The 13,768-nt window shown below is 36.0% G+C and overlaps 1 protein-coding gene across 2 annotated transcripts in view; it reads right to left on the reverse strand.

Moving 5' to 3' along the window:
• Nucleotides 1–673: 673 nt before the first annotated feature.
• Nucleotides 674–13,768, reverse strand: part of LOC308057006 (hippocampus abundant transcript-like protein 1) — a 31,852-nt gene continuing 18,757 nt past the window's right edge. For both annotated transcript variants that reach the window (XM_080373073.1, XM_080373072.1), the window contains exons 6-12: nucleotides 13,412–13,630; nucleotides 12,175–12,288; nucleotides 11,553–11,624; nucleotides 9,456–9,568; nucleotides 8,446–8,543; nucleotides 6,560–6,717; nucleotides 674–2,302 (exon numbers count right to left, since the gene is read on the reverse strand). In XM_080373073.1, the coding sequence (XP_080229199.1) occupies nucleotides 2,099–2,302; nucleotides 6,560–6,717; nucleotides 8,446–8,543; nucleotides 9,456–9,568; nucleotides 11,553–11,624; nucleotides 12,175–12,288; nucleotides 13,412–13,630 (978 nt within the window). In that variant the 3' untranslated portion in view covers nucleotides 674–2,098. The remainder of the gene's footprint in view (nucleotides 2,303–6,559; nucleotides 6,718–8,445; nucleotides 8,544–9,455; nucleotides 9,569–11,552; nucleotides 11,625–12,174; nucleotides 12,289–13,411; nucleotides 13,631–13,768) is intronic.

Raw genomic sequence — 13,768 nt, forward strand, 5'->3', positions numbered from 1 at the left:
CCAAGAGTTGGGGTTGTTCATCCTGGAGAAGAGAAGGCTTCGGGGAGACCCCTTCAATATATAAAAGAGGCTTATAAGACAGACAGAGATGTTCTACGAGGGCCTGTAGTGACAAGACAACGGGCAACAGTTTTCAGCTGAAAAGGGTAAGTTTACATTGGACATAAGGAAGAAATCTTTTTCTACAATGAAGATGACAACACTGGAATAAGTTGCCCAGAGAAGCTGTGGATGTCTCATCCCTGGAAGCATTCAAGGTCAGGGTGGATTGGGCTTTGAGCAAGCTGTTGTAGCGAAAGATGTCCCTACCTTGTGATCTTTAAAGATCCCTTCCAACACCGATCACTCCGTGATTCTGAGATCCTACTTTAAAAATTAAAATTTGATCCATTGCTAGAATACTATTAATTGTAATACATTTGAAAACTGCTACTTTTAACACTAACATATTCCATGATCTCTTTAAGCTAGCTCCATATCAAGTTGAAGACACTGTACACTGGGATAATGCAAAACCTACTGGACTGCAGTCCAACCTGCAGCAAAAAAAATATCCAGCATAAAAGCCCAGACTTGAATTCCAAGTAAACCTCACCAGAAAATTAGGATTAAACCACTTCTGTTCTGAAGAAGGGAAGGCACAATAGTGAACACAGTTACACATGAAACCTAGAAAGCTTAAGATGTAGATTTATTATGCATTAGGAAGCTTATTAACTTAAAAACCAAACTGCATAGTACAAAAGGTCTGTTGTCTCTGCCCAATGTTGAACAAGTTTCAAAATATATATTTCTTTAAATTTGTTCAGCCAATACACAATCCTTTTAAAAAACTGTTTATCTGTCAGTACCCTCGTTACATTTATAATTACATGATTTACACAGTGCTCCATCTGGAAAAATTAAAACTCCTTACAAATATCTACATATATTGCATACATATAAAACATTCATAGCAGTACTTTGTTAAAGTTGGGTTTAATGGTCCATTTACACTGCAACAAAATACATATAAATCTGTGTCTTTTTCATAAAATGTCTCTAAAAATTAGCATATTTTTAGCCATTTGTAACTTCTTCAAAGCATCTTTTAGAAATTTGATATGAATATATCTATCAGCAGGTAAGACAGTGATATGAAGGCTAAATATGACTAATAACTGAACACTAAGTAGCAATTAAGGCAGGGGTGAAAAGAATTAATAGGGAAGATTATTTCATATGTCAGATAAAGTGACAAAATGCAATAAATATACTTATTTCTTGACGTAAACTACTCCGGCACCCACTGTTTTTCCTGCTTCAGAAGTCACAAGTGTCCATATTTCTGACACTACTCTTTCTATAATTAAAATTCTATTTTTTACAAGCAAAACATTATTGTGACCAGTGCTCTCAGGTGCCATCTGGATTTGCTTTAACTGCTCAGAACTTACTGTTCTGAAATGTGGGTTTAAGACTTCAATATGACCTTCATTTATGGGTAACGACTGTCATGTGTGATCATACACCCACAGAAGGCATCTCAGTTTCATCATTGCTTTCTGGTAACTACTGGACTTCTCGTTACTAAATAGTATTTAAGAATGTATCTTCAGGAAATTTAATTACTTTTATTGATAACCACTATTTCAGATACCAGAACCATGTAGATCAGTCCCTATTATATTGTAAGGGCTACATGTAGCATACCTGAAGACAAAGGCGTAAGAAATGCAAAACAACCTTTCACAGTGGTGGCAAAAACTGTTCTGCATTAAACCTGATTATTTTGCATATAACTTTGGGAACAGAATGTTCAAACTTTGGAAAAAAAAAATCTATTACAACTGTATATTCTGCTTTCTACCCCATACCAGGATTTGACATAGCATTTGCAGTCCTATGTCGGGCAGAATCATATCTAGTTGTGACCTGCCATGCTAAACAAACCCTCCTGTAGGTATGGCATCAAACTCAAGTATCGTACAGCATCTGACCTTCCCCTGTACACAGCCACCTTCCATTCAGAGGCCAGATACTCTCTAGACCCCACCAAGCTTCCAGAGCTGCAATTCAGTGCATGAATTTGTTCCCTAGTCTGCTCAGAAGTTAGGCTTCATACACTGCTATCTTGCAGCAATGGTTCAGTGTCCTCTTCACTGCTTTGGTCCAGGTTGTTATTCAGAGTACTGCTGATGCTGTCGCTGTGTTTTCTGGTACTGCTGGCTTTGCTGTTCTCAGGAATAAATAAGGCAACTAGAAAAGCCAGAAGAACAATGCACGCTCCGGCCAGGAAGGGGGGACCAGGAATGATTGCTCTCTGCAGGGAAACAAGCATATCAAAGAATTCATGAAGTTTTAGACATTGATTTCTGCATTAAGAACTATAACATTAAAGCAGGAGATAATGGCAGACTTATTTACAGTGACTATAAAGTTATGCAAACAAGTTCATACATATACCACAACATGGATTTTCTGCATCTACAGTCCCTAAGAATTCCTCACCTGATCTGCATAGTGATCTAAAACACAGAAACACGCACAGAACTACCAACTGACAATAGGCTTGCTTAGCAAATGAAACAATGACTGATGCTTCTTTGTATTTACTTTTTCTTTAGGCAACATGCCTGTTAAATCAGCAAGACTCCTCTGAAGACTAATAGGACAAGGTCACAACACCCAGAAGGAAATGCTCAGTAAATCTTTCAACTTCACTTTTTCCGCTAGCTTCTACGGCTGACATACATTAGAATCATTAGCTAAATAAACATTCCCAAAAACTAATACATGAGTGAGGAAAGTACTGCAGGCTATGCAGTACATACTGTTCTCACTGCAGAGTCAGGCTGTTGGCGTGTATAACTTGGTATTTGGAATTATTCTCTCTTGCTTCTAAGCAGTTTGTTTTTAAATTTAAAAAACAACTTGTCCACATTTCATAACCCCAGTTAAAAGCATGCACTAGAAAGGTTGTAAGACTAATTTTAAGCCAGCTATGTTTGATGACAAAACTCCACAAGAGAAAGTGTCAGCAATCCAGCAACTATTTTTTATCTTGAACAACTTCTCTGTATCTTTGTCAACTAAAATTAAATAGAAATCAGAAGATTAAACTTGTCAATCCAGTGTCCTTTTTCTCTACCAAATGAAATGCACTAAGTTATTTTAATACAAAGTGGGAAAGCAGCTGAAATTAAACATAAAGTAACAGCATATTTCCCTTGCTTCAACTCTTACTACAAGCAGAGGCCTAATTTTTCAGCTGACAGTCTTTAAAGTATATAATCATATTAACATAATTTATACTAACAATATTACTTAAATCTTCAAGTGGCACTAAGCCCACAAGTACTCAAATGTAATAAATTAATATCCTCATCTGTAGTGTAACAGCTGATTTATCTTAGCAGCTTTTGAATATTCCACTACTGCAGTTTCACTGAAGGGAGTAAGAAGCTTTGAACAGCAGTCCCTGCTTATTGCACTGCCAAGTTACTATCGCTGTCCAAACACAGCCTACGGCTGCCCTGTTCGCTGTAAGGGCTCACTGTGGACCGTTATGCAACTCACACTCTTCTTCAGGGTCTCCAGTTTTGAAAACAGTTATTTAAATAGGAATTAAGCCAGATATGCTTTTACTGTTTATGCTTTGCATAGCAGATACACAATTCTTTGAATAGGTACATCAATTTTTTGACAGAACAGAATTGCAACTGTGACCTGTGGTAACACTGCAATTCTCCCACTTCCGCAAGGAAAAAAAAGTGATATTCAGTAAAATCCTGTTCTTAAGTCCTCTAGAGCAAGAGAAACTAATACTTTTTTGTTTGTTTGTTTTTCTGACTTGCCTTCAAGTTCAAGCTCCTTAAAATAATCCTCCAGAAATTACCACTGGGATGTATTCCCATCCATTTACTCTACACATTAAATAACTGAAATTTGTATCCAGACTTCCCTGCCTACTGTTGGAATATAGATTACAAAGCCATTATATCTAACAATTTGAGGTTTACAAAGCCATGGTATCTAACCATTTGTTTTAGCACTTTGTCCATCAGTGTACACAGAAGACTTTATATCTGAAAGGCACAATACTAAATTATGGCAATAATCAGCTTTCAGCAGTTAAACTTTTTTTTTTTTTTAATGGGACAAGACAGCTTTCTGTCAAAGTAAAATGTGTCATAAGTTACACAAATTTATTCTTCACATTAATTATTTTAACAAAACCTATATACATAACCTATTTCTGATAACAGCTTTAAAATCCATTTCCTGTAGTTGTAATAATCCCCAGTATTACAGTAGTGGAAATAAAGGAGGAAGAACTGTTTTTAATTCACCTTAACAGCACCTTGGGGTTAGATCAAGGTTCAGCACAGTAAGAGTGCATTCTCAGCTGTTTCTATACACTCATAGCTTTGGACAAGCAGGGGTAGAATACAAGCTTAAATAAAAAAAAAATTAACAAAGCTTGTCACAGACTAAATAACTTACCAGTTAACAGTAGTTCCACAGACACCCAGTAACTTTTTAAAACAAGGTACTTGACCATTTAAACTTGTTATTAAAACATCTCTTAGTGAAGATTTATTAGCATTTAATAAAATAAATGTTTTTCAAACTATGTATATCTGTAAAGCATCTCCTAATTATCAATTTAAAATACTGAACAAGATCAAGAGACATGTAGCTTGCATTTGGGCCTTGCAAATCCATGGTAGTAGTTCTAGTGTTGTAAGCTAGGCTTGTACACATTTTCCTTGTCTAATCAGCGTGTATTCCCTGGTTTTTATTTCCGCTCATTTTACTTGGCTCAATTTTTACGCCTATGTAATATTTGAATGGTGGTTCTTTCCCACTGTTACATTAGACTTGAACATAAGAATCAGTATGAAAAAGAACTGTAATATTTTCCTGAATGATAGTCCCATGTGTTAGGTGCCTGGTAACTATTAGTAGGGGTAATTACAGACATTTAACAAAGTTTATGAGCTCATACATAATTAAACATAAGAGCTGTCCTACTGAAATTAGAAGAAAAAACAATCTTAGTTATACAAATATGTACTTATTTTGCTGTACTTCTAACTAAAAAATGTCTACTTATTTATTAAGTAGGTTTTCAAGAAAACAAGGATGTCTGAAATGATGGTTTAACTTCCACTTACTGTTTAGAAAAATCATTATTTTATAAGGAAGCCTATATATAGGCTTCACTGCAGGAATTTTTTCTACCGTTAAGTCTTAGAAAATTCTGCTACACAAGTTCTGACTCATTTATAACTTACTGGAACAGTCAGTTACTCCACTGTAATACATCTGGACTACTTCAACAAAAAAAACACATGGATATTCTTAAAGTAACAGAACATACTGAAATTACTTATAACAGAAATGTATGTTCAAGGTCAAAAAGTCACCACACTTCCTGCCCCCAAGAAAAGCTTACGTGACTTGATGCTTTAAAAAACAGAGTTCAAGAATGAAATTTTATCCAGTGGAAGCATGACACAGCTCTTGAGAATCTGAAACTGTGATTATTAACGGTCTCCATATTTCACTACAGGTTCCTTTTTGAACAAAAAAGAGTGTTTTTACCCCCTTACTCTCTTACTTTAAAACTCTACTTTGTTTGCTTGAGCAAATTATGGAGCACGCCACGAATATGTTCAAGCACTGGTTACAATTAATAGCTGGGAAGATGCTTGTTTCCACAGTAACACTACCACTTATTTATTTATTTATTATTACCAGCTAATCTGTTGTCTGTCTTAATCAGCTTAATGACAAACTAAGAGATCATCACCTCTCTGGAAAGTGCATTCTTAGTATTTTGAAAAAGCAATGAAATTGTAGTTGAAGAGGTCAGAGCAATCAAACTAAAAAGAGTCCATAAGGTTCCAAACGCTAGTAAGCATATATTTGACATTTTGGAAGTCAAATCGGGAAGAACAAAGTAGACAAAAATGCAGACCTGAAACAAAGACGGAAGGGATTTAAAGCAAAAACAAAACAAAACGAAAAAAAAAGATCGAAGGGAGTTCCAAAAATGTTGTATAGGATTGACTTCTCCATTACCCTTCAAGTTTCATACAGGTAAAGAAAGACGATAAACAGCATTATTACTGTCATTGAAAAAAAACCCAACCCAAACAAACAAAAACCCATAAACATATATTAACTGTATACTAAATTACTGTATACATGAATAATTAACCTATTGCTGTGAGATTCAGAGATAAACTTGTTACAGTTTACTGAGTTACAAAAATTACCCTCCTATTATCAAAATTTCATGTTTCCCTGTAATACTGAATTTTAACTGTGTTATGAGTAGATTCACATTAACTGGCTCTGTTAAGACTACTGAAACCAAAGCTGCTACTACCGTAAATCTAAGTATGTACTACCAAATTTAAATTATAAGCTATCTTAATAGTTCAATAAAGCTGACAAGTGAGAATCGAGGAGTTCAAGAATTAGGTATCAAGGATTTAAATAAACCAAAATGACAGATTTTTATCCCCGAGTTCTACACTGCAAACTTCACATCAAATTTTAAACTTACCTCATCACTGGTATCTTGCATTGCCTTTTTTCCAGATGTCTGATCAGGTGGCAATTCATTGAGCTCCACATGAAAGAGAAAGAAAATAAAGCCATACAGTGCTGGTCCCAGGCCGTTGCAGAGACCTCTTATTCCAGTTATTATTCCTTGGACAACACCTAATGAAGAAAAATAAAGGAGTAGGATTATTTATTTTCTTTAAATAAAGAATGAAACACTCACAGCTTACAGCTCTTGAGTATATCCTAATAGCTGTTCTAAAATAGCACATCTCATAATTATGTCTGCATACCAAGATCTTAAGAAATACATTGAAGACAACTTGGCTTGTTAAAATAATTCTCTGCATGACCATAGTTCTGTCACTGTACTTGCATGCTACTGGAAGTAATGCGAGTTTTGAGTATGAGCAACTACATTTATGTGCAAGTCTGATTTTCTCTATCAGAGTTCTTCCACCCTCACCCAAAGCCCACAACAAAGAAAGCAGAGATTAAGTGTGGTACCTGCTCAATTTATTTTCAAGTGAAATTCAGAGTAATGCATCTATGTGTTATGGGTTGCATAACAAGATTTCTTCCACCACCAGTCTAAAAATCAGGATTTATTTAAGTACGAAGTAACTCATTCAGGGCAGTAAATGCAGCAGTACTGCAGTAAATGCAGCAGTACTAGCTTGGATGCAGTTTTACATTAGATTATTTTAGAAGTTTGATTAATACAGGTTCTAGGGGTGTATTTCTGTTTCAACTTCCTGAAGTGTAAGAAGTTTTTTGGTGATCTTACAGATTAAGATTCTTCAGAACACTATTTTCACAATACTAGTAGTCTGCGTATCCACCTCCTTCCTAAGGCAGTAACTTGTAAAACGGAAGGAAAGAAAACAAGTGTAAAGGAAAGTTGTAAAAGTTTTTTTCTTCATAGGTTGACATGTAAGCTTAAAATTTTTGTGCCACTAGGTGGCAAAATACCACTCTAGAAACTACTGTATGCCTGCACTATTAACAGTAGTTTCCTCTATGTAAAATGAAAGATCAGTGCCTTCTCTCAACTTAACCATTCAATTCATGACATAAATACAAAAAAAAAAAAAATGGGGGAGAAGAGAATGATTAAAAAAGCCATGCAAAACACTGTCTTTACAACTTTCAAGCTCAATGGAAATGCGCCTCCTAGAACTACACCTCCTTCATACCTCACATATTAACTACACTTCTTTAACTTCAAGCAGTAAAATGTTAAATACTTATAATGAGAACACTAAATTCAATTATTATACACAAGGGTTCTACTTTGTGATGACCCCTTCCCCCCACTTTATTTTAAATGAATTTATTTCTGATTGTTCATTCCTCATTCATATCAAAACCAATTAATTTTGCTGTCTTCTTAGATCAGCTACTTACTTAAGCTTCCTCTTCTTTTCCTTGAAAATCTGAGGTATTAAAGCAAATAGGGACAACTTTTCCACACAGAATAGAGCTTCTTGTATAGGTTTCTTTCAATCTCAAAAGATGGCTTTTTTAGTTTCCATTAAAAAGATGGTACCATTACATTAATCCTCACAGAGATTGTTACTTTTAATTAAAAAAAAAACCAAATTTGAAAGTTACCACATCTGGTTTTGTTGCTTTTGTAGTACTTTTACAGGAAGCTAGAAGCCAAGCTGGTCAGACAGAAAGTATACATATTGCAATGCAAATTTGATAAATTTGTGTACCTGCCTCTTCCCTACAGATCGGCTGACTTCCTATGGACAGCTACTGCCCAAGAAACTGATTCAACATACTTGAAAAGTACACCTAGGTAAATATGCTGCTTTCTAGACAGAAGAGTCATCCAAGAAAGTAATCTGATGTTGAAACAGAAATTCATCTAACACTCACCTTGTTGATCTGACTCTGCATTTCTTGAAACCAGAGCACTGATTGCTGGGAATGTAACGCTTGACATTGCTGCTACAGCTCCTGCTGCCCACATCATCCTGTGTTAAATACATACTTCGAATTAAAAATGAGCCTGCCCATATAATTACACCCCACTCCCCTGAAAAGGGCCACAAGGGTACCCTCATTCAAGGCTTGATGCCCTTTCAAAAGTACTCTTATTGAAGTATCTAAAGACTGGAAATGATCTGTTCAGGGCTTTCTTCTGCTCCCTTCCTACAAATTACCCTGAGCTTCTTGGAATAGAAGCACATTTGATTCTACACTAGCTACTACAGCAGAGGAAAACAGGGGAGTAGGAGTGATGCACAGGCTTTCCTTCTCCAAAGGCTGTAAAAAAGAAAAATTTCACAGGGTGTCCCAGTGAGGCAGTTCTCTAATTTGTATAACTCACTAGGAAGTGCTCTGATAAAGAACAAGCATTCATCACTGTCAGCAGGACAAACTTGTAAAGAAAAAGCCGCTCCAGCTTATTATGGTTCTAGTTCATTTTACTTCAGTTTTTGCAACAAAAGAAGCTCTAGATAGTTTCCAACACCAAATATAGTTATAGTAAGAGAACAGAAAGAAAAAAAGCAGAGGTCCAGTAATCGATTGACTGAATGGATATAGTGGAATTATTGGAGAGAAAATACCACTTTTACTAGCTTGTGAGTTTAACAAAAAGTTTTAACCACATTTGTAGACATAAAACTCAGTGGACCATAATGGTGCAAAGACTCCTTTTTCAAAAGGGCTGTTAGTCTTCAACTTCCACTATGTATCTGGAAAATTCTAGCATTTCTACATGTGCAAAATACAAGCCAGACTTAAGTAATACCATGCAAATGAGAATACTTAATTCACAAAACATTTAAATACTCATGATGACAGAACTGAATGGAAGAACATTTTGCAAAAAATATCTTCAGTTCCTTAACAGGTATGTACCTATGAAAACGCATGCTTACCAAGACTGAGATCCAAAACCATACCAACCCAACTGAAGGATTTGAAAGCCAAGGCCAAGAAGAACTGTATTTTTGTTCCCTATAGACCTCATCAAGATACTGAGAAACACAGTCTGTAAGAGAAATTGATTCATCCAAATGTTATTTTAAAAACCAGATTGCTAAAATAATTTCTCCTTCTACACAAAGTAATATAGAAGACCTTTCAACAGACAAGGAAATTCACACTACTCATGCTTTTACTTCTCCTGTATTAAGTTAAAAATGCAGACTAGTCATATCAATATTTGATGTACAGACATTCTTAACTATTAAAGTGTTTCTGCTTCAAGACATCAAGAAGGCAAGGTACTGCCTTCATTATGGACATTGTATCTCAGTGTCTGTTTCCACTGTGAACAGGCTCTCATTTCCACCTCTGCAATTCTATTTCATTACAGACTAGAGAGTTCCATGGTAAATGCTGCTACCAAGTTAAGATAGTACAGGTTGGATATGGGTTGAATTTACCAGTATCTGCAAACACCAGAGGGGAAAAATTACACTTACTTCAGAAAAAAGTGATCTCTTTAGGTCAGATGAATTACTATCCAATTTTACAACTAAAACCAGCAAGTAAATCTTGCTGCTTTTCCAACTTCACCACATGCACAGAAATTCGGCCAAGGCAAATTTCTAAGCATCTTAAATTACATTTTCTGCTGATTCTTTACACCACTGATATGACCTTTTTATTTGCACATGGAAACTAAACCTAAAGGAAGGCCACTGTTTTTCATCTGTTAGGAGTGTTTCTGCTGAGTGAAAAGAGATCGCAATTCACATACAGCAGCAACACACTCATGTGGCAAGGAGCAGACTGCTCCTTGTCCAAAGTCCATATGGACAACTTCACTCAGTTAACAGAGTACATGTTTTTCTTTAACACAAGAAATTCAGCAATGCATCAATAAAAATCCAAAGAAAAGGAACCAGAGGGACTGCAAAGCAGCAAACACTTCCTCTCATGCACATCTTGCACTACTTTACTTGTTTCTCATTCATAAGACAAAGCTAGTTTGAAAGCTAAATAGCAAAAATAGTCATTCTATCTACACATCATTCTGGAGATACCCAACATGCCAACATAGTTCAGTATTCACGAAGCAAAGCTTATTTCAATAAGCACTCTTCAAAGAGTTCAAAAATCAACGCAGAACCTCCTCATTTCAACACTGAGAATGATGAAACACAAGGGCTGCCATTTTAGAGATTTTCAGCAAAAATACTAATCTGAATAAAGTGTGACTGACAAATGTGAGCGTACATAACAGCATCAGAACAAGCCATGGGGCAAGGACTAAAATAAGGACTTGAACTGATAAGGAAGGATACAACTGACACCAGTGGTGAACACTGAAGAATGTGTTGTTTACATCAAAACAGTTAAGACCTCCACTCTGCTAAGGATGGCAACAAGGTTGCAGCATATTGTATGTGCCATTCCTCTTCTGTTATCGCAACAGGAGGACAAACTGCACAATAAAGATACCAAAATTGGCATCATAAAAACTGTTTGATTTCTAAAAGGTATAAAGGACCTGTCCAAAACCCAGTTCAGTGTTGCCAGTTAAGAGGTATGAAAGCAATATACCAAAGCCTCATAGTCCCTCAGCTTTTGTGCTGACCCTCAGTAACTCTGGACAGACCATGTCAACACCTGCACTGTTTGCATGCAAGATCGAGAGCATGAGCCGACTGAAAGGTGCAAGTAGCATGATTCTTTCTTAAAATAACATGTTCCCCTTCAGAAGGCCTTGCATTAAGTAACCAATTTCCTAAATAATTTTAAAGCCAGAGTTCCAGTAAATTTACTGATCCAAGCTTAGCAAATTTTAATTTCATCTTCTGATGCCCAGGTCCAGTACTTTCAAGGAAAGCAGATTTAAAGCAAGACATTTACACAGACTATATATGAATGCAACGTTAAGTGAATGCAAGATACACTAGCCTTTTAAAGCATGTACGAAGTTTATGGCCAAGCTTCACAGTCAGAAGACCATGCCTTAGCATTCAGTTTGTACTTTTTAATAACACACTAAAAAGAATAAAGCTTACCTGAGCTACTATAGACAGTATGCCTACCACAGCTATAAATGCTGCAATGCTAGCAGATCCAAAACCTATAATCTGAAGAGAAGCAGAAAATGCATAAAACAAATGCTGAACACAACCCAGGACAATCACTAGCAATGACATATCTTCTTCAAGTGAAACACTGATCCCTGCTTGTAATTCTAAATCCATACAGGAAGCGTCCACTTTCATGAACAATCCTTAACTCAACTGCTTGCCAAGAAATCCACACAAGAAAAGAACACTGCCTTGAAAAAAGGAGACAGAGGAAGTCGTGTATCTGGAAACTGAAGTTCTCCGCTCACTCCCAGACACAATAGCTCTTCAACAGGGAAGATCCCACCTCAAGACATACAAACTGCTGCACTGAATGGGAAGAAAGGTCTGCTTAACTGTATGAACACATGCTTAAGCTATGGCAGGACTTATGTATCAGAAATCAAGTGTTATTCAGCTTTTGGCTTAGCAAAGTACCCTGCCTTTATTTTTTAAAGCAGTTATTTTGTCAGAAAGCAGTTTCTAAGCAAAGCCTTCCACAAGAAACAGGTCTTGGGGAATACTTATATAAACATCCTTAGTAAGATGTGAAGACACCAACATTTACCTGTCGCAGGTACAGAAAAAAACTAGAATACTGGCCAGCCTCAGGCAGATAGGAGAGAAACACTGTAATGCAGATCAGGAGAACCGTAGAATCTTTTCTAACCTTCTTCAGAGACTGTAAAACAAAGAAACAAAACAAGTATTGAAACATTTACTCAAAGTCTAAAGGAAGTAGAAGGTGGATTTACTTTTTTCAAATCCATTTTTACCCACATATAAAGGTCAAAAAAAAAATAATCACACACAGAAACAGCTGAACATCAAGTTAGAAAGAACCCCCTATTATATAAGGTTTGTGGTATCCAATTCTGCAAAGTTTCTGTTTCATTTTTGAAGCTACTGTTCAATGCCAGATTAAAAGTATTCACTGAAAACAGATTCAAATAATATTTAGGGAAATGCATAATGTCTTCTAATTGATCATCATAATCTGTTCTGAAAGACGCTAGCAAATTATATAGCCTCATTACAACTATTTCTCTGCCCAAATTACAAGAGTATTTTTCCTTGTACATTTGTTGTTCTTGTTCACCCATAACATGAATCACCTTGAGTAGCAAACTGTGGAAAACAAATTCTTTAACTGCAGTCTTTCAGGCATGTCACTCATCTCTCAACATGCACAACTAGTTCCAGCAGGATGGATCTCATGAAGAACAATCACTCTTTCCTCTCTTTAAGATATCAAGGTGTAACACAAACACAATTTAGCTGACTAAGTGAGAATACATGAACAAGTTACTAGAAAGACCACATGATATGTTTTAACCCCTCCTATATATACGTGTAGAAAAACTGGGTATCGTTGATCCATTCTATATTAAAAAGAAATCACATATCACCAAGAGTGGAGAGAGATATTGCCAACCAAAAGTACAAACCATAAAATAAATATGGAAAACTCTTAAAAGATCAGGGTTTGGGGTCTGCAGCAGTATAAGAACTCAGCATTTCTCTTACAATAAAACAGAGAAAGTAACTTAGAAAAGTAAAGCAGTTGCCCTTTAGATTTCACACTAAACGTTGTTTCCTATTCAACAATCATTTAATCCGCAAAGTTTGGTTTGATTTTTGGTTTTAGATTTATCTAGATCTTTTTGTGCGACAGTGGAGAACAGAGATTATGGTATACTGAATATTCAAGCTAAGATTAAAGATTTATCAAGCTTACCTAATGCAAATTATTATTAATAATAATTAATCATCCATTATTAATTACTTAATGAAGTACATCTTACTGCAAAAGGGTCTGCTTGTTCCCATGATATAGATGCTCCCCATGAAGCAGGTCTCATTTTTTCTGGCAGAGATTCTGGTACAGCTAGCAAGATGAAGCAGATGTCCACAACAGCCACCAACGTGGCCACTAGTATAACAAGGTTATCTCCATAGCTAGCAGACAGGTATGCTCCAATGGCAGGACTAGTTACCAAACTTGCTGCAAAGGTGGCAGATACCTATGCACAAGAACAGTTTCAAACTTGTTACTCTGCCACTGCAGAAAAACAAAGTAACTTGATCAATTCCAGCCCTCCCCAGAAGTGCAGTTTAAAAAAAAACACCAGTCAAAATATAAGTTTAAACAAATAAATAAG

This window comes from Falco punctatus (assembly GCF_963210335.1).
Source record: "Falco punctatus genome assembly, chromosome: Z".
NCBI classification, from domain to species: Eukaryota; Metazoa; Chordata; class Aves; order Falconiformes; family Falconidae; genus Falco; species Falco punctatus.